The sequence below is a fragment of the Carassius gibelio genome, chromosome A24 (genome assembly GCF_023724105.1).
Source record: "Carassius gibelio isolate Cgi1373 ecotype wild population from Czech Republic chromosome A24, carGib1.2-hapl.c, whole genome shotgun sequence".
Classification (NCBI taxonomy): Eukaryota; Metazoa; Chordata; class Actinopteri; order Cypriniformes; family Cyprinidae; genus Carassius; species Carassius gibelio.
In genome coordinates, this window is record NC_068394.1 from 5,413,596 (window position 1) to 5,438,882 (window position 25,287).

The 25,287-nt window shown below is 37.2% G+C and overlaps 2 protein-coding genes across 4 annotated transcripts in view; one reads left to right on the forward strand and one right to left on the reverse strand.

Moving 5' to 3' along the window:
* The window catches only part of LOC127946581 (guanine nucleotide exchange factor VAV3), a 61,610-nt gene extending 52,769 nt beyond the window's left edge, over positions 1-8,841 (forward strand). The window contains exons 24-26 of one of the 2 annotated variants that reach the window (XM_052543257.1): positions 1,719-1,805; positions 2,788-2,939; positions 4,632-8,841. In XM_052543257.1, the coding sequence (XP_052399217.1) occupies positions 1,719-1,805; positions 2,788-2,939; positions 4,632-4,676 (284 nt within the window). In that variant the 3' untranslated portion in view covers positions 4,677-8,841. The remainder of the gene's footprint in view (positions 1-1,718; positions 1,806-2,787; positions 2,940-4,631) is intronic. The other variant, XM_052543256.1, reaches the window with a different exon arrangement.
* An 11,197-nt stretch (positions 8,842-20,038) lies between these two features.
* The window catches only part of LOC127945981 (netrin-G1-like), a 78,123-nt gene continuing 72,874 nt past the window's right edge, over positions 20,039-25,287 (reverse strand). For both annotated transcript variants that reach the window (XM_052542207.1, XM_052542206.1), the window contains one exon: positions 20,039-21,620. In XM_052542207.1, coding sequence (XP_052398167.1) covers positions 21,382-21,620 — 239 coding nt within the window. In that variant the 3' untranslated portion in view covers positions 20,039-21,381. The remainder of the gene's footprint in view (positions 21,621-25,287) is intronic.

The following is a 25,287-nucleotide window of genomic DNA, read 5'->3' on the forward strand; positions in this document are numbered from 1 at the left end:
GATGTGCTTCTACTTCTATTTCTATCGAATGTGAAGCGAGGCACGTGGGTTTGACGGCAAATCCATAACCTTGAATATTTACGTTATAGATAATGATGTGCTGAATCCAGGAAGCTTGAGCCTCGCAGAGTTTGCAGAATAGTGGGCGGATGGGTGTTTGGTTCACCTGGAGTGACGTGGGTGGAATCTCAAGTGGCTGTTAGCGGCTCGGACATCACAGGTTGGGTAGTGGTCGGAGACAAGGCCTTTGGAGACGCACAGCATCTGCTCCTGCATTAATTCATGAGCTCGCTTAGCCTCAGCTTGGGTTGTCCCTTCAAAACTTTGAGCAGATGTTTAAGAAAGACATGAGATGCTTCTGAACCCAGTCTGAGTTGAACCGCTTGCCAGAGAATGAACAGACGAGCGAGAGGGTACATCATGAATGAGAAGTTGAGAATGTGCTTCTTTTTTTAAATCAATAATGAAATTAAAATGGACCAAATTTATATTCTTATATATTTATATTCACATGTGCTAAAACAACGGTTAAGGCTGATGCCCCATACTCCTAATCACAGGATCGTTCAGTGTTCATTGACGTGTTGTTAGTTACACTGAACGTCGTATTGCTTTGGCTGCCTTCAAACATATTGTGTTGGTGACATGCTGGGGGTCTGTGACGTTCTGGGCCGAGCCTGTCAGATGGAGCATCAGATGGCGAGGGGAACTCACTTCACTGCCACAGTTGAGCACAGATGCTCCTGGAGTTTTAGTAAAAAACAAACCTTACTGATAGATCTCTGCGAAACAGGATATGGATAGAAATATTCCAGAACTTATATTCCGGTCCTACCACGGAAAAACAGGTGGGAATCACTTAGGCTATGTTCACAATGTTATTCCAGATGTGTATTTGTCTGCATCTGATTGCAATCTGATTGAAAAAAACTCAAATTCCAGACTGTGTTTCGCAACTGTTTTGATCCAATTTGTGTGTCCCATGGTGTTCTTTCGGTTTATAGGAATATCTGCATTGGTTTTCATGGCAACAACATTGTGTTGGAATGCCTACACCCCCAAAAAACAACAGCTGGACTGCTATGTCTTAAGAGGCAGGGGGACAAATGTAGAAGATACTCACACTGTCAGTCTAAATCTGATTAATTCTGTTTCCAACTGGAATATGATCTGAATAATTGAATGTCCACATTGTGTGTTGCAACTGTTTAGATCAGATTTGCATATACCATGGCATTTCTTTATTCCCTGCTGGCTTCTCCAACAGTTTTAATATTCAAAGAGGTTTCATGTTATTTATTTATTTATTTATTTATTTATTTTAATAAAGAGATTCTCCCACGATTCTGAACAGACAAACATGTATTAGTTGGTCTGATTGTGATCGTACATGTCAAAGATTTAATAGACACAGGCCAAATTCTGGAATAAGATTGTGTGGTTGTTTGAATCAAGATTGTGATAATTTAACGAGTCAATCGTGCAGTTTTACGCTCAATCTTTGCTAAAAATGATCAGATTTGGACTGACAGTCTGAACGAGGATTTAGAATGATGTCAAGTGTTAGTTAGCATTCGTTCACAATCTGCTGTGTTTGCTTGCAGATGCTGCGTTTGAATTAAAAATGCTTTTTCTTTTGCTTTTCTTCTCTTTACCCTTGCCGCACCCCTACTTCACTCCGCCTCGCCCCTCCACGCCCATGCCTCCGCCCACCTCAGCCCCGCTGCTCTGCGGGCTGTCTTTTCTAACTCCCGCGGGCTACAGCTTTGTCCCCCCCTCTTCCGCCCCATTCTGGTCAGGTACAGGTACAAGTTTTCTTTCTCCATTGGTATCGTTTTTTTTCAAGGTCACAGGAGATCTGAGGCTGCAGTGTGTACACGCCACCCCCTGTGTTTAACCCCGCCTCCCATCTCATTGTGCATGTCTGTTTATAGATCATCCCCCAGCCGCAATCATCTTCTGTAATGCATAGCCGCATGCACCATATGTCCTTTGTCAGCCGACACTGACTGACTGACAATATGACTCATCATTATCTCATTTCAGGCTGTTAGATCCGTCATTACCGGCGGTTTTTTGTCAGGGGAGTTGTGATGAAAAGGAAGGAGTCGGGCTAACTTTGTGACATCTCTCTCTCCCTCCTGTACAAACTTCTTGCTTTGAGCATGACGGCAGCTAACTGGCAGCCAGTTCTCTGTCTGTACAAGTCTTGCTCACTTTAAAACAGCTGAAGAGAAAGCATCCTGGCACCAAGACGGATCTCATCAACACACGTCTGGCAGAAGGCCTACTTTCTCTGGCTGCCGTTCACAAAGTCCTCAGAGCTTCTGAAGACCGATTAAACAAAGGCACATTCGAATCCGCCACCACGTATTTCCCTCGGCCCACCGCATTTAGAGAGAACTGCAAAATGAGTCCAATAAAACGTCAGCGAGCTGCTAGAAGGAATACAATGTGTTATTGAGGGAAAAGATGTCTGAAATGTAATTAACCCAACGGATTATGCTGTTGACACATCTCAAGACATAATCAAAACAGTCACTTCAGCTGTGATTGGACCCGTCCCAGATTCACTAGAATCATTTATTTAAAGTGGTTGTGCTAAGGCAGGCAAACATATGAAGGAGTGTGATGATTACAAGAGTCCTTGGGGACTCTTTACAGCCTGACTCCGCTGCATCAATCCTCTCTTTGTTTGTCTTGTTAATTTTGTCTGATTCTCATCTTCCTTTTTGTCCTGTGATGTTTGCTTCTAAATATTCACTCTTTTTTTTCTCGTCTCTACAGTGTTCACTCCTAAGGTGATGGGTGTGGCGATTGCCCGCTACGACTTCAGCTCTCGGGACACGCGGGAACTGACTCTTCAGGAGGGCGATGTGGTGAAGATCTACAGCAAAACTGGAGCCAATGGCTGGTGGAGGGGTGAAGTTAATGGACGGGTAAGTGTAATAGGATGTATACTGGCTTACTGCATACTGCATGTTATATACTGTATAAATAATATGTGACCCTGGACCACAAAACCAGTGTCACAAGTGTCATTTTTTTTATTATTATGAATTTTTTTTTTGTGTGCAATTGCTAAAAATATACCCCAGCGACTTAAGACTGGTTTTGTGCTCCAGAGTCACATTTGTGATGCATATTATGCAATGACATTTGTGACAATTTTATGTTATGGCATGTTTAAATGATTGTGTGGTATCAAGTTAACATCAAAGAAATGAAAATAAAATGTTTATTTGGATTTAAAAGTAAATTTTGTTAAATACATTTTTTTTTTAAAATACAACTTTTACTTCCAATTCATCTGCCGCAGTGAAAACATTGCATTATGGAATACAATATTTGGTACATCTAGTTCATTTCTAAATATAATTTGCTTTACAATATAAATTCAAGAGATATTAAATATTTAGTAAACTTACATATAAAATCATTTATAAAAAAAAAGAATCACTTTTTTCATAATATATAATAATACTTATTTTAAAATATAATTTGCTTTCAGTGTATAGTCACAGAGCACCTAAATATGAAAGTACTGTCTGTTTATACTGTCTTTTCATAACATGCTTATATTCTCTGCTTATATTCTCTGATCTGAGATGACAGACATCCTGCTAAGAATGACAGAAAACTGAAATCGCACAGAAAATGTGGCATGGCTATTGAATTAAGCAGCATTATTTCATACTGAGCCCAAAAGCTTATTTGTACCTAAAGCACATCGAACTGTCAAATGTTTTTTTTAGCTTCTTGAGCTGCCTTATAATGGCTTCATCATGGAGACTGTAAGTGTAATTTAGTGAATAAAACATTCAGGGCTTTTTCTATGGATGCCAGTAATAGATTTTGGGATCAGTGCTTCAGTTCCCCTGGCTTCTTCTGAAATGAACAGAACTGCATTTGTACATTTTGTAATGTCAACCAATAAATCACATCTCTCCCTAGTTATTATTATTTTTTCTAACCATGTCATTGTCAACAGAGTGAAATGCTTGGTTCTATTTTTGTTGCCTAGTGATGGACAGTCCAGCCTACAGTAAAATCACATTGGTCCAAATTCCAGCTTCACATCTCAAATGCAGGACTCAACAATAAGAACGGACCCATTCGGTGGTCATTTTTATGTCTTGCAAATGTAAATGTGTGCTTCTTCATTGTTTTTGAAAATTATGCTGACATTATATTATATATTATGCTTTTGTTATAAAGCATAAAACTAATGATAAATGACAAAATAATAATAATTTAAAAGTTTAATAATAATTAAACACCTACTATTTAGGCCGAAATAGTCATAGCAGACAGTAGCAGGAATAATGCTTAGCTGTTGCTTGACAGGAATCAACAACACCGTTCATTTCTCTCCAACTTCCTCGGTCTCTCCCTCCCTGATTTGGCTAATCAAAGATAAACGGCTCTGCCATACTCTTTTATTATTGCTCAGGCCAGTGTGAAGCCACTGGAAGTGCTTAAAACAATCCAGTGCCATCCTACCTCCCTTCCTCTTGCAGCTAGCACATCCTCAAGGTTATCCAGGCAATGAAGTGACGCAAATCCTCTGTAATACGCCCCGCAACCTTCTCCTCTAATCACTCATTCCCTCTATTCTGTCTCGTCCACAGGTGGGCTGGTTCCCCTCCACATACGTAGAAGAAGGCGAGGAGTGAACGGCTCAGAGAAAAGAAACGGGGTGAAAAAAGCAGACGGATTGATTCAGAAAAAGGGCAAGCAATTGTCTGGTGCTCTCGCTCTCTCTGTGTCTTGTTTGTCTTATCCTGGAGGACGTGCATGGTGTTTGATAGATGAAGGACTGTCTCTCAGGGAGCAGATTATCAAACACAACCCCAGACCAAGACCCTTCCGGGCGCCTGGATGGAGCGTCGTGGGTAAATCCGGGCCTGAGATGGAATGCACGGAATCAGACTGAGGTGACGCCGTGAGCTAGTTCTGTCTGTGCGTGTGGCAGTTTGTCTGCTCATGGGGAAACATGCTTGTCCTGACCTTGCCTGAGTCCTCCTTACCTGCACTATTATTGATGACGCCCCCTTCCCCGTGTCTGCACTGCCCCGGAGGTGTTCTCACACACGGCCCACAATCCCACCCAGCTATTCATCTCCGATTAAGATCATAGCTCCCTGCCGTGTAAGCTGCGGTAATTGATTGCTGTCTCTTCCCCGTTTCTATCCAACAAAAATCTCTTATTGTCAGATTTCCACCTGAAAGGAAGGACTGGTTGTTTTGTGCGTCGCTTGCTTATCTCCAGAGATATATTGTGGGCTTGTCATGCCCTGTTTATCAGATTTGCACGGTACTGCGTCGTCGGAGACACGCAGCAAGATGTTGACAGGAAACAAAAGGGGTGGCAGTGACAGGCCTGTAAACAGCTTTTTCAGCAGGGGCCCACAGCCCCTAAAGCATTGTGTCACACCATCCAAAAAGGATCTTGCTAGATAGCGTCGACAGTGCCTTCTCATTCAACTAATGAGTGGGATTTAAAACCAACTGAAAAACAATAAGCAATTCAATTCTGCTTGAGTGGATCAGAAACCTTAAATGTGTCTCTGATGATGTGCAAACTAGTGGTTGACCGATATCGAAATTGCAGGGTGACCAATGTAATATTATGATATTACATATAAAAATGTAAGATATTGATCATTAAAATGAATTTTTTTTTTTTTAAATTCAAAATCCACTTAAATTAAGGGAAACTGACACAAGAGGAACATACAATTTATGTTATTCCAAAGGATGCTGTTATTTGACATTATCAGTCGATAAGTCAGTCCCTCCAGAAGAACGCGATTATGCGATCGCCTGATTTAATGCATAATCAGCCAAAGGTCGCATATTTATTCTGGTTCGCATTTTCTCAGATACGCCGCTCTTTTGCCACATAAATTGCCGATTTCATAAAGCAAAATATTCGGGGCTAGCATGATTTCATAATCCCTGTATTTTCGTTGCAAAAGACTCACATATATATTAGCAGAAAGTTGAAAAATATTGCCATGGGAACCTTATGAAGTGACATAATTACGTGATGTGAACATCATCTGCAAACCCCACGGTGAAACCAGGGTGAAACTTCTTATTTGCTAACAAAAATAAGCGCAAAAGAACTCGCGAAGCAGTTTTCCGATTTGTTACATGACAGTGGAGCCAAATTATATCTCGAGAACTTGCGAAAACTGCGGTTTGATGAAATAGAGAAAAAAAGGTGATTCCCCCAACACCCCCTTCTCACTGTTGTAGTTTCATTCAGAAGTTGATGCAACTTTACAGTTGTAAGATTGCACTTTTTTGTTACAGAACAGTACCAAAAAAATACAGTTGTAATTATATTAGTAGTATGTAAAATAATTTACGTTGCAGTAAGAGATTGCAACTTAAATATTCTGTGATTTAGTATGCTCGCTTATCATAGGAAGTAATAAGAAATTACTCTGTACATTAAGGTGGTAGCCTAGTGAGAAAAAGGTGTTGGGGGAATCACCTTTTTTTCTCTTTTTCATCAAACCGCAGTTTTTGCAAGTTCACGCAATTTCATCGCATAAAATTTCAAAAATATCCCGCATATTCCATCGTATTTTTTAAGAAAACGTGCCGCAAAATCAAGGATTTTTGCCCGCAACAATCACAAACAAAATCCTTGTTTTTCTGGAGGGACTGATAAGTTCACCACTAGTGTGCACTGACAAAATGATTGGCCAAGTGTCCAAAAGAGATGTCTTCCCTGCATCTAAATATGAAAATAAAATAAAAATGCTTCTAATATGGCATTGTTCTGTGCTGTTGGGTGGGATTTGGCTGTGTTATCCTGCTTCATTCCCTTTCGGCACTCATTCTTACAAGATGTCCCAGTGCTGTAATGCACAAGGTGGAGGTTATACCTGTTTGCAACTATATGTAGATCTGTGTGCAATCTGAACTGGCTCTAAACTGTGAAGAAATGAAGTTTTCAGCGTGTATAGACTGTGTTGAGGTGACAGACTTTATAATCGGAGAGGTCAAATCAGGAAACAGTCAAGGGGCTGATTTGTCTCAAACGGTTAGATAAAAGTGCACTCACAAAGGAATATTTATTTATTTGTGATCTGAGAAGAGACTTTGACAGGAAAAGACATTCACAGGATTACTAACAAATGACTGAAAAGCTTCAAGAACAGAAATACACTCCTATGTGCCTATAAAGCAGTCCAATGTAAAGCATCTCCATTTATAACTGGCTGTTCTTATGCTGTTATGCTTGACTGAACATAAACATGGGTCTTTTTATCATTTTACTTTTTTTGACATTCCAAAGAGCTATATATAATGTATTGTAAAATCTTCAGTTGTTATTTGAGCAAGTATTGTTTTTTATTCTTTCTTAATTTCCGTAAAATGAAAAAAATATATGTAAAGTTATATTAAATATTTATTGATGTATAGGTCTTTATCTGTTATAATGTATTTCTAATGTGAATAAGGTATTGACCAGACGTCTCATTGTGTGATATCTCTCTCTCAATGTAGCACAGTGTAACACCACTAAGTGGCAGCAGCATTACCAGGTGCTCTTCTCATCATTCTCATCCTCATTTTATGAGCTTACAGTTCCTTTTCCCTCCTCATTAATATTATTTTGAGGAGCAAATAGTTTTATGGTTTATGGTTTTAGTTTTACTCATAATAACCCTGCTCAAAATACAAAATAAATCGTTCAGTCAACATTCAACTTTTTATGCTCAATACTATGTTTTACTCCACGATGCATTAATTAACATTTAGCAATTCTGTGCTGAAAGTTTGATTTAAAGGCAGCATTAGGCCCAATGATATTGAAAGATTCAGTATTTTCCTGTGATGCCGTATCAGTTCTTTCCTCTCTGAGAGGAAGCACTGTTATATCACAGAGGATTCAAGTAGATTAACTTCTCATTAGGAAAATCACATTTACCAGCTGATTATGACACAGCCAGAAATCGCCTCTACCTCTCCCTCTCTTTATTTATCAAGGTTTAAAGGTCTGTTTTAGCATTTGCTGTTTTATTTTTTTGGGGGGTGGGGGGGGGGGGGGTGGGGGGGGTTGTCATTGACTGAAAGAGGATTTTTGGTCTGGCACCGAAATCTGGGGCGAAATCCATGCCCAAGGCAGATTATGGTCTTCTGGGTGCACAGTTCCCTATACTCTAACTGCGAGCAGTAGAATTGGTTTTCTAAGCTTTTTTCACCAGTAATCTGTTCCCACTCCTCTCTCACCAGAGATGAACCCTGACAGGACGGATTTAACAGGCTTCCACACATTATTATATATTTATATACGGCAGAGTCTGTTTCAGCACAGAGTTGTGGGTCACTAATCACCCGGCGATCTCTAACCTCGAAAGGAACGGATTTCTGCCTCTATAGTTCCTCTCTCACAATGTTTTCTCCACTCACACCTTCATAATCATATTCTCCGCTCTTTGTCTAGATGTCTTTCAAACTGTTTTGTATTGCTGAGGGCATCCTATGGGCATACAACTGTCAACAAATAGTTGCAGTGTTGAGAGTCACTAAATGTCTCATGCCTAAACAAAGTTCAATTTTGGGGCTATTAATTGAGCAAAAAGCCATATTTATGTAAGCAGCATTGAGTAGCTGGTACTCTGAGGGGATCATGGGTAATGATCGGTTGTCCACTCAAGCCAAAGAAAAGTCCGGCCGCCATGGAAAAAGGCTGCAGTGGCCTAACCTGTAGCAGTGCAATCTGCGTGTTCTGCAGCGCCACCTAGCTGCTGTATCACACTTCAACTGTAAACGTGTACATAAAGTTACAATAAAATATATATTGCTTCTTTTTCCAAATTGCTTCGCAGTTTTTTGTGTCTGGTTTTGTGTGGAAATATTTGAGTAAAATGCCGGTGGCAAAGGCTGACTTTACTGCTGGTTAATCTGACTAATCAAATTATGAAAATAGAGTAACGTGCCAATAAACGTGCCAATAAACTCAAAATAGAAGGGATTTTGGGGAAAAAAATGAACTGAAGAGCTTGCTTTTGATAATATAATCAAATGTGTCCATTGGTTTGTTAAACCCATTCTTATATATTTACAAAATAAATATTTCTACTTATTTATTTGCCTTAAGAATTCAAATCAATATGTTATGACATATTGTTCACTTTTATTGTAATACTACTAATTTCAGTCTTAGTTTTTGTTCAGCTTAAATTGTATCTATTTTAAACCTAAAAATGTAGTTGCCATAGCAACATAAAAACGTAATTTTATATATATTTTTTTGTATCATATATGCTTTATTTCATCTTTATTTGTTTAATAGTTTAATAAAACGCTAATCCTGCAATGGAGTTTCTAGTTTTAGGTCTTGTAATATTTATATATGTTCATAGTTTTTATAAATATTTTGAATTACCATTTATTACATTTTTAAATATTACTATTTAACTTATTTTTTATTTTAGTTTTTTTTATTTCAAACTTAAGTCAGTATCATACACCCGGCGCAATGTGGCGCAAGGCATGTTTTTGCTAGTTTCAGCCGGACGCAGTTCTCATTTTCCCGTCCTGCGCTGCGTTGTTTAAATAGCAAATGCATTTGTGCCCATTTGTGCGCCCATGGTCTAAAAAAAAGAGGTGTGTTTAGGTGCATTGTTGGTGCATTGCTATTTTAAAGAACTGAAAATAGGCCGCGCCATAGACCAAGTCAAACCTTGTCTAAAGTCTGGCGCAATATCTTTTCTTTGTTATTTAAAGAGTACGTTAGTAATATGCTACTATAGGCGGGTCCACAATACCCATACACTTTGCATATTACCCACAGGGACACGCAGCAGCACACAAACATTTTTAAAAATGAAAAATAACATTCCGCCATGTAAATAGCGAATCCGTCATGGCGCGAGTGCAACTGGCTTTTAAAGTTTTTCATCTAATATATTTATCTTATTTCAGCTTTATTTCAAATAACACAAATTTTGTTTTAATAATGTTATCATTTTTATTTTTTGGTTCGTAAATGATAATAACCCTGCATTGGAGTTTCTAGTTCTAGGTAGTGCAACAACAGAATAAAACTTTAGTGCACAATTTAAAGTTTACCAGGAGCTTTGTATTTCAGATAGCTCCAAGCTGGCATTCCTCAAGGTTGGCAGACTGAGGCATTTCCTGCACGCAGCTGGAGAGATACTAAGTTGCTGTCAACTTTTATATTCATCTAGGAGAGTGTTTGTGTAAAATAGAGATTAAAACAGAGACAGTCCCATCTGAGCTTATGAAGAAAACACGTTCTGAAGAAGATGGTGGGGTCATTCGGCTGGTGATGAGGTGCTTGAAGTGTCTGCTGAGACTCAAGCTCTTGCCTCAAAACAATGTCTGCCCATCCCACCAGCAGAAGAAAGCTGGCACAGATGAAGATTGATTTACATAAAAGTCATGACTCCAGCAAAAGTTTCAAGCCCCTTCATCCCCTCTCCTGGCACAAAAAGTGACATCTATCCACAGAACAAACTGCTTTTATATACCCATCTCCATCGAGATGAAATCATCTTTGACATTTAACTAAACGCATACCAGTTTTTGTGTTTTTCTCATATTGAGTGAGCCGTACTTTTGGCCTTCAGGGTATTTTGATTATTATACAATGATCTGTGGAGGATGTGGTTTTTAATAATGGAGCGCCAGTATGTTGGGCAGTGCTTGCTGCAGTGGCCATCTGGGAGCCGTCAGTGGGAAAGACAGTAGCTGACGTGGAAATATCAAGTCCTGCACTCCACATCCACACACACGCAGACAGTTCTCTGATGCATTAATAGCAACATCACTGATCTTTCTCATTATGCTGTCTTCCATCATGTGAGCAAATACAACAACCTCTTAGCTGCACAACTTCACTCCTCTAGCCGGAAAAAATTTGGTGTAGGATAAAATTCACTAGTGCATTGATGATATGTGTTATAACCAATAAGGTTTGTTTGCAGTTGTTGTGACGATCGCGACCCAGTAAGACACAGGAGAGGGAGAGATCCAAATGCAGGTATGATTTTAATGGGATAATCCAAATCGAAGTCAAACAAGCCAGGGTCAAAACCAGAGAACAATCCAAAAATAAAACAACCAGGAAAGGGACAGGAAGGGAACAGGAAGACGAGGAATCTCGGAGGACGAGAAGACTGGGATCACGAAAGGTAAGGACTTGGTGAAGGTGAAGGCACCTGGTGCAATTAGCAGGAGTGCAATTACTGTGATAAAAGGACAAGACTAGTGGAATTCTAGTGCCTACGGTAAAGTGCCTAAGGGGAAGTGAGCCCACTAGTGGACACCCAGGGAAACAGAGACTAGACAGCGTGACAGTTGTCTATTCTTTGCCTTTTCTCTTTATATGGTGTGCGCTCAATCAACATTCTTTTGCGTGCACTCTTTGTAAAAAGCTATATGAATGAAATAAGTCACAGTGGTTTGGAGGGACATTAATTAACGTAACGTATATTTTTTTAAACAATTTAATTAGTGATATCACATTGTAGTAATATATTTTGGTATATTGTACCATTTTGTATAATTAAGTGATATATTGTATAATATATAATATAATTTTATGCCCCCCCCCCCCAATAAATATACAGAGAATAACAGAACAATACAGTCCTACTCACTGTACAAATAAGTTTTAATCACACACACACACACCCACGCACACACACACACACACACACACACACACACACACACACACATCTAGTTTCACGTATCAGCTAGTATGTTTTCAGTGTGTTCTGCTTCTGGATCCTGACATGTGTTGTTCTGCAAAGTCCAGAAAATCGGATTCAAAACATTGAAATTGACTCGTAATAACATTTAAAGGCATTTCAAGTCAGGTTTAAAAAACAATTCTTGTTTGATATCATTTCACTCAGAAATGCCTCACACTGTGAAATTAAAATTATCCATTTCATGATTTAAACCTTTAAATATGCACATACAACTGTTTTACGTTGATCTGACATCTTTACTCATTAGCCATTAAATGTTATGGATCTATAAGTAGTGATATAAATGCTTTTAACCCTGAGGTTGTCGGTCCTAACCCTCACGATCAAGCTCTATGTGTTCCGGAGAATTATGAGATGGGAAAGATGCTCGTTTCGATTTGGTTTCTGAAGGACCAGATGCTGTGGCTGTGTTAAATCCCTCACGCGCTTCCCGAATTCCTCCAGGTATATTCCATTTTCATTTGTCATCCAGAAAAAATGATTGCATCAGCTATTCCACAACTCCACAGAGAGAGTTTTTCATAACACTGTTGCAAGACGTTGACAATAAAAAATCCACCAATCACTTCTGGAGATCTGTGAAGTCATTGTGGCCTAGGTAAGCAGATTCACATTTGGGTGTGTTTTAAATTAAATACTAGATTGTAGACATGTTCGACTGGTTTACATGCAGACGCAATATTTTCTTTGTTGTTTCAGTTGTCTTTCTTTGACTTTTATTTTGATGTTTAAGCTCCTGTGAGTCTTCTATTGTCTATATTTAGTCAAAAGGTCATACTTTTTTTTGTAACTTGACAGCTTCAGTTCTCATTCACTGTTATTATATTGAAAAGCAGAGCCAGAATATTCTTTAAAAATTATCTTTTGTGTTGCAGAGAAGAAAAGAACAACATGGAAATGATGTGAGGGTGTAATGAATTCCCATTTGTGGGTGAATTTTTCTGAAAATTTGCTTTTCACAACACCGCTGCAAGAACACAGTTGGGTTCATGTTGTCCTCTCAAAATGTCTTGGCATGATGGTGGTACACTTTGATTTTGAAATCCAATATTCATAACATACTAAAGTCTGTCGTTCAGAATCCGTGACCTTTGGATTCTTCTTTGTTTTGCACAGAGTAGCAACATTTATTAGAAAAACATACTTTTATAATAATTTATTAGCCAAAAACTGTCACATTGCCAAGTGTGACTAAAGGTATGAAAGATCTGTATTTTTTTTTACTTGTTCTGAAGGATGGTGCCCGTTTTCTTTCCAGTTTCTTATAGCATATGCCAGTTTCTTGCCAGATCCACAGGCAAATCCAGCATTGGTGCTTGTGTCTGTGTGAGTGTTTGACAGCAGTGATTCAGTGGAAAGCAAACTGAGACTTTTGCTAACACAGAAGTGATACAAAGTATTTTATACACAGTATCACAAACTGTGCTCAGACCTAGCAAGATACCAAAGTTAACAATGAAAATTGAAGGATCTTAATAAGATAAGGCTCTTAATAAGAAACTCTATAAAACATTTCTCATCAAATTAGTCCAAGACCAAATCATGAGTTATGCTGTCCACATTATAGTTCTGTACTCAGTGTATGTAAATAATTATCTCATTTGATTTTTTTTTTTACCAATACATCCAATATTTATACAGTAAATGTATAAACCAAAAATTTAATGATTCTTTGTTTCAATATAAAGACGATAAAAAAAAATATATTTTTCATTTTTTATTGATTCAAAAAAAGAGAGAAAAAACTGTCTTAAATTCAGTGACAGTAAAGACATTGTTCTTTTGCTGTTCCATGAACTTTCTATTCATCAAAGCACCCCGTATTTATTTTATCACGGTTTACTTAAAACTATTAAATAGTGAAGCTGTTTTCAACATTGATACTAATAAGAATTGTTACTTGAGCATGCATTTTTGCTCAATTCCTTACAAAAAAATAAATAAATAAACCTTGATCGTCTAATTACAGACTTACAGACAAGAAATGTTTTAATCAATTCACACACATTTTAAATATATTTAACTAAACTAAAATCATTCATTTAAAATGTTCCTTTTTTTATTCTTATTTATTCTTTTTCTATTTTTACAGAACATCCCCACCCCCAACATTCAAACCTCTTAAAAATGAGGGACATAAAAAATATATATATAAAATTAATAATAGTAATATCAATCACTGTCATCATGCATTTTCTCTGCAGGGAAAACATTTTTACATCAAATCACAGGAGCAGGTTACAGTTATGTTGCATTATTTGAGCCATCTTAAATGAAAATGTAACGTAATTCACTAAATAAAATTTGGGCTGGAGCTTTTCCCTGGTCTACAGCAGCTGCGGCTTATAAAGTTTAAGTCTTATCTCTGCGTGTGCTCCACTAGTGAGAGCTGTCATTCCCCCTGAGAGAAGCAGCGAGGACTGCATTAGCCTAATAAGGAACATCTGGTGGTCATTCATTAACTTGACCATCCTTGATATCCTCGACCTAGAATGTCTTTTTTTCTTCACTTTGTAGAGATCCAACTTTGGTCAAATCAACAAAGGAGATGGTGAAGAGGAGAGAAGCTTTACAGGGAGGGCAGAGGGATGGTGGTGAGGTGTTCATTAGTCGAGTGGATGCCTGTGGTGGGATTTGCTGATCAGAGGGATGGACAGGTAGAAGGATGAGAGGCTCTGATCTCGGATGACCTCTGATTAACTATGGGGAGTTTTGTGCTTGTGCAACACATGGCATTTACATTTTGATTTACTAATCTTAAGACAATCAGTTCAGCTTTATGAGCAGGACTGCTCTGTCCTACCTAAACCTGCTGAAAGGTCATATTTAAATTACAACTGTACAACTGTGTTAAATTAACGTTAAATTAAATATATATATATAATAAAAATGTATACAAATAAAAGGTACATAGCTAAAAATATAAAAATAAAAGCTCATTCAAAATATTCATATAAATAATTGTAAAATAACACTGCTCCCATGATATATACTAATGTCCTAAAATATTCAAACTTATTTAAAAATGGAAATACAATTAATTGTTTTCTGTATAGTGTCAAAGGGGTTAAATGTAAAAAATAATTTACTTTGCAGTCATTTTGCCATTAGCCTGGATGCTTCACTAAAAACTATGCTCAACCAACACATCAACACATCGAGCATATTTTCTGCAAAATATAAATAAAAGTGGGGCTTGCCTGTACAAAACCCAATGTCACTATGCAGTTGCATGCTTTGAGTGGGTCACAGAGTTCGGACAACAACAGTGAATCTTTCCTTAATAAACACCAATTATAATTATTACAACTTTCATATTTATGTTTCTTTAATATTTTTTAATATTTCATATTTTTTTCCACAGCAAAGCTGAAAGACTGAGAAAGATGTATATAGAAATTATGAGTGTTTGCCACATGACTGTCTTAAAAGTGTTATTCCTATTTTACAGTACATTTTTATGTCCCCATCCAGTGTTGTTATCTTTATAAAATAAAATGAAAACTATTAAACATTTTTTTGGTAATTGAAAAAAAAAGATGGTAATACTACTACTACTACTAATAATATCTTAAATATAACACTGTATTGAACAAAAAGGAATACAATAAATTTATGCAGAAATTCAAACTTAAAAATATATTAGTGAAATCTGAAAACTAATAGTTTGAGAAGAAAAAAAAAGAAACATTAGGCACATAAAAATTATTACAATTACACTTGTACACAGGTTTCTTACGTTTAAAATAAAACCCAATTCAATTTCCCATTGTCCTAAAATATTAAAGATTTCATATATTCAAGGATTCAAAGCATTTATTGTCATATACCCAGTGAGTAAAACAAGTTTTAAATGAAAATTTAATTACTAACTTCTAATAAATGAAAAATGTTTTGGGGAATTTTATCAATATAACCTTTCATATTAATCAAATTAAAATATTTGTAAACATTGGGAATATTGCTTTAATTGCAATCAATTTAAAGGTTTATCGAAAGCCTTTTGTAATGCCTTAAAAAAGAAGTAAATCCTCCAGTAAGTGACATTTTAGAGGGGAAATCAAGTATTAGCAATGGATTTTATTAACTGAATTTGGATTTTTGATTGAGTCTGACCATTGTGCATTCCTGTTTAATCCTTTAATAGAAATACTTCCAAAAAATACAAGCACTTCCAGTTTTTAAAAGCTGAATTTCAAAAGGTACTAAAAGAAATTACCCACATAATATACCGTAGAGCCAATGTCTTTGTACACCTTTTTCTGTAAACATTGCTGCCAGGTTGATTGTGAAACAGGAAGTTATTAAACCGTTTAGTATTAGTATTTAGTATTAGGTTTAGTATTAAACCGTTCAGTCCTAACCCTGAGCCGAAATGTTATTCAAAAGCATTTGCGTGTACGTGTGTGTGCGTCCATCCATTGAAATTACATCCGCAATGTCTAGTGTTCAGATTCTTGCTTATCTACCTCTGGAAAGGGCATGCCGTAGGTCTAAATAATGCATTATATCTTTAGTTTATCTTGGCCATACTGCAAAAGAAGTCCATTTCCCCACTGCCGGAGAAAATATGCTTGCAGTACTGGTAAGGTGACAGTATGTGTGTGTGTGTACCTCTGAGACACTGAGAGAGAGAGAGAGAGAGAGAGAGAGAGAGAAATACATACTTCTTGTATATTTGGATCTCTAAGTTTTGTATTGTGGAGGGGTGTGAAAAACTAACTTGGAAAATGGCAAGCATAATCTTCAGTCATACACCTGCCTTTGCCCCAGGGACCCGTGCCAGAAAATGTTTTTATTTTTATTTGTATGCATTAGTCACATGAGGCTATAGATGGCTTAATGAAGTTGTGCTGGAGTAATCTGGTCTATATTAATTAGATGATCAAACGAAGAAACAGTTTGGTCCACAATTCTTCTGAAATGAAAACACTATATAAATACGCATTAAATCATAGAAACAAGAAAATGACCTAATGTTATTTTAAATGTAAGTGTAAATTTTATTATTACACGCCTCTCAATTCTGATTGGTCAGTCGCTGCAATTAGTTTTTAAATGTTCCTCATATTCTCATCCATTGCAATGCTGCATATCAGTCCACTCATCTGAGTAACTACTTTACTGGCACTACTTTAACGTCTCTTTTATTACACCTTCTTGTCGTATTTTGGTGTGTGTCGTCTTGCGCTGTTATCGGTATTGACGACTAAAGTGTTTAACGGATAATTAAGACAAAATAAAAATTAGCTCAAAATTTACGTAATCTGAGGCCATCCAAGATATAGATTTTATTTTTTTTTCTTTATCTGAAAAGATTTAGAAACTTAGCATTACATTGCTTGCTCACAAACTGATCCTCTGCAGTGAATGGGTGCCGTCAGAATGAAAAATAAACATTGTTTCAGTGTTCAGTTAATTTTTATGCAGAGTTCAGTTCAGTGTTATTAATCGTCTTATATAGCCTACATACAGTAAATACATAATTTTTAGTTGGATAGCTTCTTGAGATAAACATGTATATTACCACTAGAAAGATTGTTTTTATTATTGTGAGCACTGAATTCTGTAATAGACTCTAAAATAGGATTCCCATTTCTTTTACTCACCTTTTATCACCTCCTATGTATACAAACAGGTTATGAGTAATGAAGTTTCAATTTTTCATATTCCACACCGCACACTTGTGGTCTGTAGGGATTCTTGAACTTCAAGAAAAGTATTATTATAATGTTGTTTAATATTATTCTTTGTGCTGGTGCTTCTACTCAGATGGGTACATTCTTATGACTTTTTCTTTTTATTGAAATGAACTTCACGCCAAATAATCTTGAAGACCTTTTACATTTCCACAATAGTTTGACCTTCAGGATTCTCCAGCGCTCACATACTCCAGTGCTATACTTCATTCATGTATTCTACCTTTAGCCTGCAAACATCCACCTTGTTTTTCTCTTCATACAATGGGCTGAGCTTCTCTATTCCATCAAATCTGACAAAAGAATGTCTTCTTGCAGCCAAATACCAAATGCAGTGTGTTCTCCTTTTAGAAAGCCCATGTTTTTGCAGAGATATTCCCATTAGTGGCAGGGGGAACAGTATCACCATTACTCCTCCAAGAGAAGAACTTAGATGCTGAACCAAATTTGGGCTTTTGTTCTGGGAAGAAAAGAGAGATGCAATGCTGAATGCTGGGTAATGATCTTACTGAAGCCCGTCGGTCATCTGAGTTCAAGTGGTAGTTCTTTGGGTAACCTTGGTTTACTTTTCATCTGTGTTGTTGTGTCATTATTAATCAAATGGATCATTCCAGAAACATATTCTGCAGTCGTTAGCAACAGAAATGTCTGAGTACTTCCATGCTTGTTATTGTGATATTAGCTGATAAAAGTCTGTGTAACGTTGGGAGTCTTACCCTGTGTAGGAAACCATAAATCAAAACCCTGAAACGGTCAACATTAAATGAATCCTCGGTTTTTCATTCCTGTTATCAATGAAAAAGTTGGATGTGCCTGAAGTAAAGAATTATCATGTTTATGGAAGCTCAACTTCTTAACAAATGGAAAAGCTGATTTAAAAATCAATAGGCTGCCTGTTCAAGGGCAGATTGTCTCCAGATGCAAGAAGTTTTACATATCGCTTTAAGACAAATAGAAATAAATGTGATTAAAGATGCGGAAATAAAAACGCTCACTGGATCTTTTTAGAAAATAATCTGCAATATCTTTCCTCCTATAAATAGGAGTGAACGACTGGAATTATGCAGCTGATTTTGGCTGAGCCTGTTTGTTGGCTTGGTTCAAAGAATTTGTTGAATGCACAGTGGATCTGCTGAGTATATAGATGCACTGAATTGTTTATTCTCTTTGTCAGTGTTGCATATCTCTGCCTTGATAAAGGGAACGTTGCATTTCTGAAAGAATATGACACAAACGTACACAGGGTGAACTCCATTTTTCTCAGCCAGAGAACAACTACAAGAGCATCTCTGGACCAGTTGATCTTTCTTAGGTTGCATGGTTGAAAAAAAAAAAAACTTTTCTATCACTTATATAAATGCAATTATTCCATATATAACATAAACCAATTAGCATAATGTATTATAAAAAAATAAAAATAAAAACTCGGTAGCACTTTATTTTACAGTCCTGCTCCTCATGTACATACTATGTACTTATTATAGTGATTACAATAACTATGTAATACCTAGGTACTAACCCTGAACCTACCCCTAAACCTAACCCTACCCCATGTAGTTACCTTGTGTTACCAGAACTTTCTTACATTGTAAGTACACTATAAGTACATAAAAGTACACGTACTGTAAAATAAAGTGCAACCAAAAACTCACTATAGATATACTGTTCAAAACGTATGTATGAGCATATACATATATGGTATTGTAAACCTGTATTTTGAAAATGAAATAGTTTATGATTTGTTTATCAGTGTAACCTGTGATTGCTAATAATTTCTCTGCCATAAAGATGTAAAATATTGGGTTGGCCCAAATCACTTCTGCTCTTACTGAAAGTTTAACAAGTGAATCTTTCAAAACAACCATAATTTTGATCAATAATACTGTCATCCATTTCTTAAAGTGCCATTCTAATGTGAAGAAACAGCTGACAAAGTGCCATTATTTGGTCAATTATGCTGTTTTTCCAAACTGAAATATTATGTGGACTGGTCCATAACTAACATGGAAGTGCAATATTACTTCATCAACATTACTTTTGTTTTCAAAGCAGACACAAAAACACATAAAAATAGACAAACACAAGATTCATTAATTAGTACAGAGTTTCTAGGAACCACTGCAGATAAAGACAAATGTTTCTGGAGCATCTCCTATAAAATGAGTCGTTTAGCTGGCCCATGTTGTCACACACTTTATAATTGTGGAAAAGGCTGTAAAACTTTCCATTTAAAACAAACCTGTGCAATAGATGGGCAGTTTACTCACAGGCGAGACCAACTACATGAAACAGGCTCTCAAACAGACATCAATAGCTGTTAATATTTAATTCTGCCCATCTGATAATGCGTTACACTGAAACAAATCATTACTGTATTGAATTTGAGATAAATGGAGAGCAGAAAATTCTGAGGCTTAAAGCATTTTCCACTATTCTGCAAAGTATGCAATTTATATGCATGTGTTATATAAAGGCATACGATTATTTATCATGCTTTCATTGCAGGGACAATTTACGTTCTTCGTTTTGCAATGAAAGATACATAAAACAGTACAACACAGCAACATAAAGTCCTTTTAAAGTTTTATTCACTTAAATTTCTCAGTGTTAAAGCAACAAGAAAACATTTAGAATGTCCTTTGGTGTGATTTTCTTTTTTTTACAAGTCAGTATATATACTGTATGTAAACTGATGTTCTTTAAATGCCAGCACGTTGCCAATATACTTTAGGAAAACTTCACAATCCAACTGAAGGAAAAAAAAAAAGTAAATGAAATAAAGTTTCAGACGAACATAATCAGATATTTAATTCATTATGCATCTTGATCGAATGCACTAAAATGCTGCCCTTAAACACATTTCAGCAATAATACAAAAAAAGTATATGTTCTACATCTTTACTCTGTCAAGAAAATAAGGTCTGTATTAATACAAAAATTAAATACACTGATGACTGTCTTAGCACTTCATCTGTTTGGGTGAAAACATACATCTTTGACCGTGGCCTCAGCAAACAGTCACATTTCAAAGTCATGGGTTTTTTAGACATATTTGTTTGGAGGATAAGGGGGTGTGCCACATGAGTGTGACGAACATGACACAGACTGAAAGTAAAACCCCCAAATCATATATATACTGTATATAAAAAAATATATCAAGGGTTACAGAATAACATTCACAAAAGCACAGGGCGAAGGAAGGACGGGGCTTTTGACACAAAGGACACTCTAATTTTTTTTTTAGGGATGGATGGGACGTGTTGACAGGACGAGCTCAATTTGTAAGCAGATCAAATGTGACAGTCTGAATAGATTTCCTTATATCCGCAATACACTGACAGCAAAGAATGCTTGTTTCTTTACTTGAGTATCTCTCCATATTATTACTTCTTTTTTTTTTTTTTTGTAATTGCCAGTTCACACAATCCGGACAGTTTTCCATCGCTCCGTGTCACAATAGCCAAAAGCAGTCTACAGCCAACATGATACCCAGAATGGCTCAGGTGAGAGGCGGCACAGCTCCCGTTGCCGTGATGATAAAGGGAGGAAAGGGATGAGTCTTGTCCGCTTCAATCCCTCTCGCTCTGTTAGAGGAGTGAGTATCTATTATGGCTTAGTTCTGGCTTAGTCTCTACTTCCTCTTATTTGCTTCATGAAGCATATGCTCTGGTAAATTCTATAAATAACACTTTGATGTTTTCTTTGTTTAAATTTTCGATTTTTATATTGAATCAGTTTTATAAATACTATTTTTATTGATGCATTGTTTATTGTATTTTGTCTATCATCCTCAGAAATTTCGCTTTGATGTTTGGGCACATTCCACATGGCCGGCCGGGTGTCGGTGCATCTGGTGCGCTGCTCATACAGAAGAAGCTGGACAGTTGGAGATCTGCCTCTCAAAGGACTGTGGTCTAGCAGATCTCCACGAGGAAAACAGGACCCAGGATGGACAGCAGCATAAGCAGGATCAGCCCAGGGGGGTGGAGGTAAGCCTGGCCCGAGTCCGACCCTCCGCAGCCGCCTGGCTCGTTTTCACACCGCGGTTTCTCACACAGCAGGCCGGTGTATGTCGGCGGACACTGACAACGGATATTGTTGACACACACACCGCCGTTTTGGCAACGCAGAAGTTCATTGTTGCACACCTGGGCTGTGGCATTGAGAGGAAAAGGGTAAGTAGAAGACAACCTATCCACCCCCCACCCCCAACATACACACAGGCTAAACCCAAACAAGTATGAACAATTCTATTATTACATAGAGCTCTGTCCTGAGATATCATATATTCATTTAATGCTGAAAATAGACAGAAGGAGTCAATACAAAGTGCAGGCAAAGTATTGATCGAAATGAATCACAAGTAGAAAACTTAATATCATTATTAATAGAAATTCATAAGTGGAAAATATTGATAGACTTTTTTTCTCACAGAAAAATGAACTCTTGAGATTTGATTAAAAAAAAAAAAAAAATCCCAAAAGACATCCATGCTCAACGGTCACCTCCAAATATTTATAAAAAATAAAATAAAATAAAGAAAATGTCTTTCAGAGACCTCAGCGCTGCCATTAACCCAGAGCATTAACACAGAAGAGGTTTCTCCAAACCCCTGACAATGACTTGCATTCTGCATCCCAAGGCGACATTGAACCACAGGTGTATCACGTGCATTAGTATATTTATCAACGGGACACTACGGCCAAACCTCGGACGTAAGCTGTTGAGCAAGCTTCAGGCAAACACATTCCAGCGCAAACCAGCAAAACCAACAGAGACAAATAAAAACGGATGAACGAGCCATGCCTCTCACGTCTTCATCAAAGCACTGTAACCTGCTGATTGGAAAATAATCATCTAACACACAAACATCGGCCTCTATCAGTTTTCGGCGAATGCTTCTGAGAGGTCTTGTGCTTTGCAGCATCTGTTTAATGGCTGTTACTGAGCTATTTGGGGATGGACTGAGCTGACAGGAAGAGCTGGATGATAGAGAAAGGAGGTGTAACTCTCCCAGTCATAACAGGCTGATTAGGGAGCTGGCAGAACTACATGGTCTCCAGCTCCTCTCTCTCCATCTCCTGTGTGGGTACAGGCTTTGTGGTTGAGTCAGGGAAAAATGAGCCCCTGTATGTGTCCATAATTCCCTCTGTTCATCACTGCCGAGTTTTTTTATGATGCAGATCAATTGTTCCCTAGTGAAAACCCAGACTCATAGTAAAAAACAAGATGCATAAACTGTACCTGAAAGATTAACAAGCTATTTGAATTATCGATAATTAATATGCATAAAGACTGAATGTGTTCATTAGTATGTGTAAGCAAATCATACATTTCTTAATGTTTAATATGTACTGAAATGTTTTTTTTTTTAATATAATGATAATGATGCAAATAATAATAGTAAAATAATTTACAGCAAAATTAAAATTAGCTAAATTATTTATTGAATTAAAATAAATTAATGCATGCCCAGAAATATATGGGCATTATTATAACAAGGTACTAGTTGCCCGCACTTTCCACTGTGTGGTACAACTCGTCACTGCTCAGTGGTACGGCATGGCTCATCTCGGCACATTTTGTGTTTCGACTGCAGTTTAGTGGCCTCTACTGCCAAGACTGCTTAAAAAAAAAAAACTTTTTCATTCTGCATCACCCCATCAAGCTCTCGCTTGATCCTCTCCTCAGCTATCAATGATAGGAACGTCTGTACCTCGGCAAAAGACAACAAAACTTTTTGGTTGTTAAAAAAAAGGTTCACTCGTTCAAAACAGTTGCGTTTGATCCTTTGCTGACTATGCTTATTTAAATCTAGTGGTTCTTTTGTGTTTGTCTCAAGTTCAGTGATGCAAGTCCGCCAATCCGTGATCAGTAAAGTTGACTCATTACGTTTTGGTAATGGTACAGTTCACTTGGAACCTCAACCGAGGTGTTACTTAAAAAAGTACCAGATACCAGGTACTATACCCAGATCGAACCCCCCCCCCCCTCCCCCACCCCCCAAAAGTGAACCGTACCAAGCTGTACCATGCCGTACCATGTAGTGGAAATCTCCATAAGATACTTGAGGTTGAATTTAGATTTAGATTATATTATCTAGTTTAGATTAGTTCATCTAGACATTTTCTTAATAGGATAATCTAACAAGAACAGAACACTGAAAAAAATGGTGTAGAATTTACTTTAAAACAATTTTCCCTCAAAATGTATCTTTTGTCAAATTTACGCTAAAAATCTTTATTCAAAACAAAATGTATTTACTTCCAATTGTTTGTTTGTTTGTTTTTTTATAGTGCACGTTTTACACTGGCGTAATCATGACATGACCATCAGCTGCCCCTAATCGTGTCTAGTCTGACCTTTAGGAAAGAAATTCTGAATCAAAAGATGAAAAAAAACTGTATTGCTTATTAAAGTGGCTTTATCGATAGAGTGTTTTGTATAGGAGATTTTCAATCTCCTATATTGTCCAAAACATGTATAGACAACAGTAGATGTAGATTATATTATAAATGAAGTGATTCTTTAGGAGTGTATGACATATTGACTGTTTGCAATTGAGACATCGATGTTGCCTTTTACCAAACTGTTCACGAATAGGAGATTGTACAGAAGGAAGAGGTAATGAGTAGTCTGTGTCTGTGGAAAGAGATTTAGAACACCTCTTCTTTGAGGGAAAGAGAGCAAATTGATCGATTGCCTTTTCCACAACTGTGGCCTTTGGCAAGAGTGTTCTTGTGCTTTATCTGAAGAAAGACTTAAAAGAGGCATAGTTTTGCAGGTAATGTATCTCTCAAGAGCCTGGGTCTTTTTGGTTCACCCCGTGGTACAATTCTTTCTGTCTCCTCAGTTTGATATCCCCTGATGACCAGGAAAAGGTGCTGAGGCAAGAAGAGCCACGTCAGTGATTTATAGCTGTTATGGGTGCTAACAAACATCTTTACTTTCTAGTCGAGGGGGGCATGGAAACTATTTACTTTGCTATTGGTCCTACCAACAGTTTAACCTCTATAGCATACGCCATACTCTCTAGAGCTCATGCACGAGAATGCATTTCATCTAATAAATATAAGCACCTATTTAAAGAGAGCAACATAAGGTCTGTATGTTTAAAGCATGTGCATTCACAAGCAGGAAAAATGTGCTCAACCTCTAATTCTGCATTCACAATTAACTTCCATGCATGCAAATAAACTGTAATAGGAGAATATATTGAGCAATTTATTGGGTTTGCTTTTGATAAGAGGGATAATATTTATTGAGAACAGCAGTAGACTGCATGGTTCACTGTGAAGAAAAGGCTCATTTGAAGAAGGATTTGAGCTTTAATTGCATACCGAAATCTGCATACAGATAGACGGGATCAGGAAAATGAGCCTTAGATTGCATTTATCACACATTATGACCTTTGGGACTTTGAATCAAATGAACGCAACAAACTTTATTCTCTTGTCTAGGACATCTAACAAAAAGTGTCTGTGTTGATGACAACATCAAATGAAAGTGGTTATGGTGCTTTACTGTATGTAGTGCATACCATCGACTGAAATGGATCTTCATGCTGGTGAATGATGGATGTGTTTAAAGAGTCACACCTCTTTATTTCTTTCCAATATATCTCTCAGAACAGACAGTAATGGGAGTCCATTTGCCACATGTCACTATTTGCACCAAACACTCTGGGGTTTACTTTAATCTTGTGACATGTGTGATGTTGTGAATTTCTGCTTCTCACAATAAACCTGCCTTGTAGGGTTGGGTTCAAAGCCGCATTGAACTTAATATACACATATGTACTGCACTGTCCATCTCACATT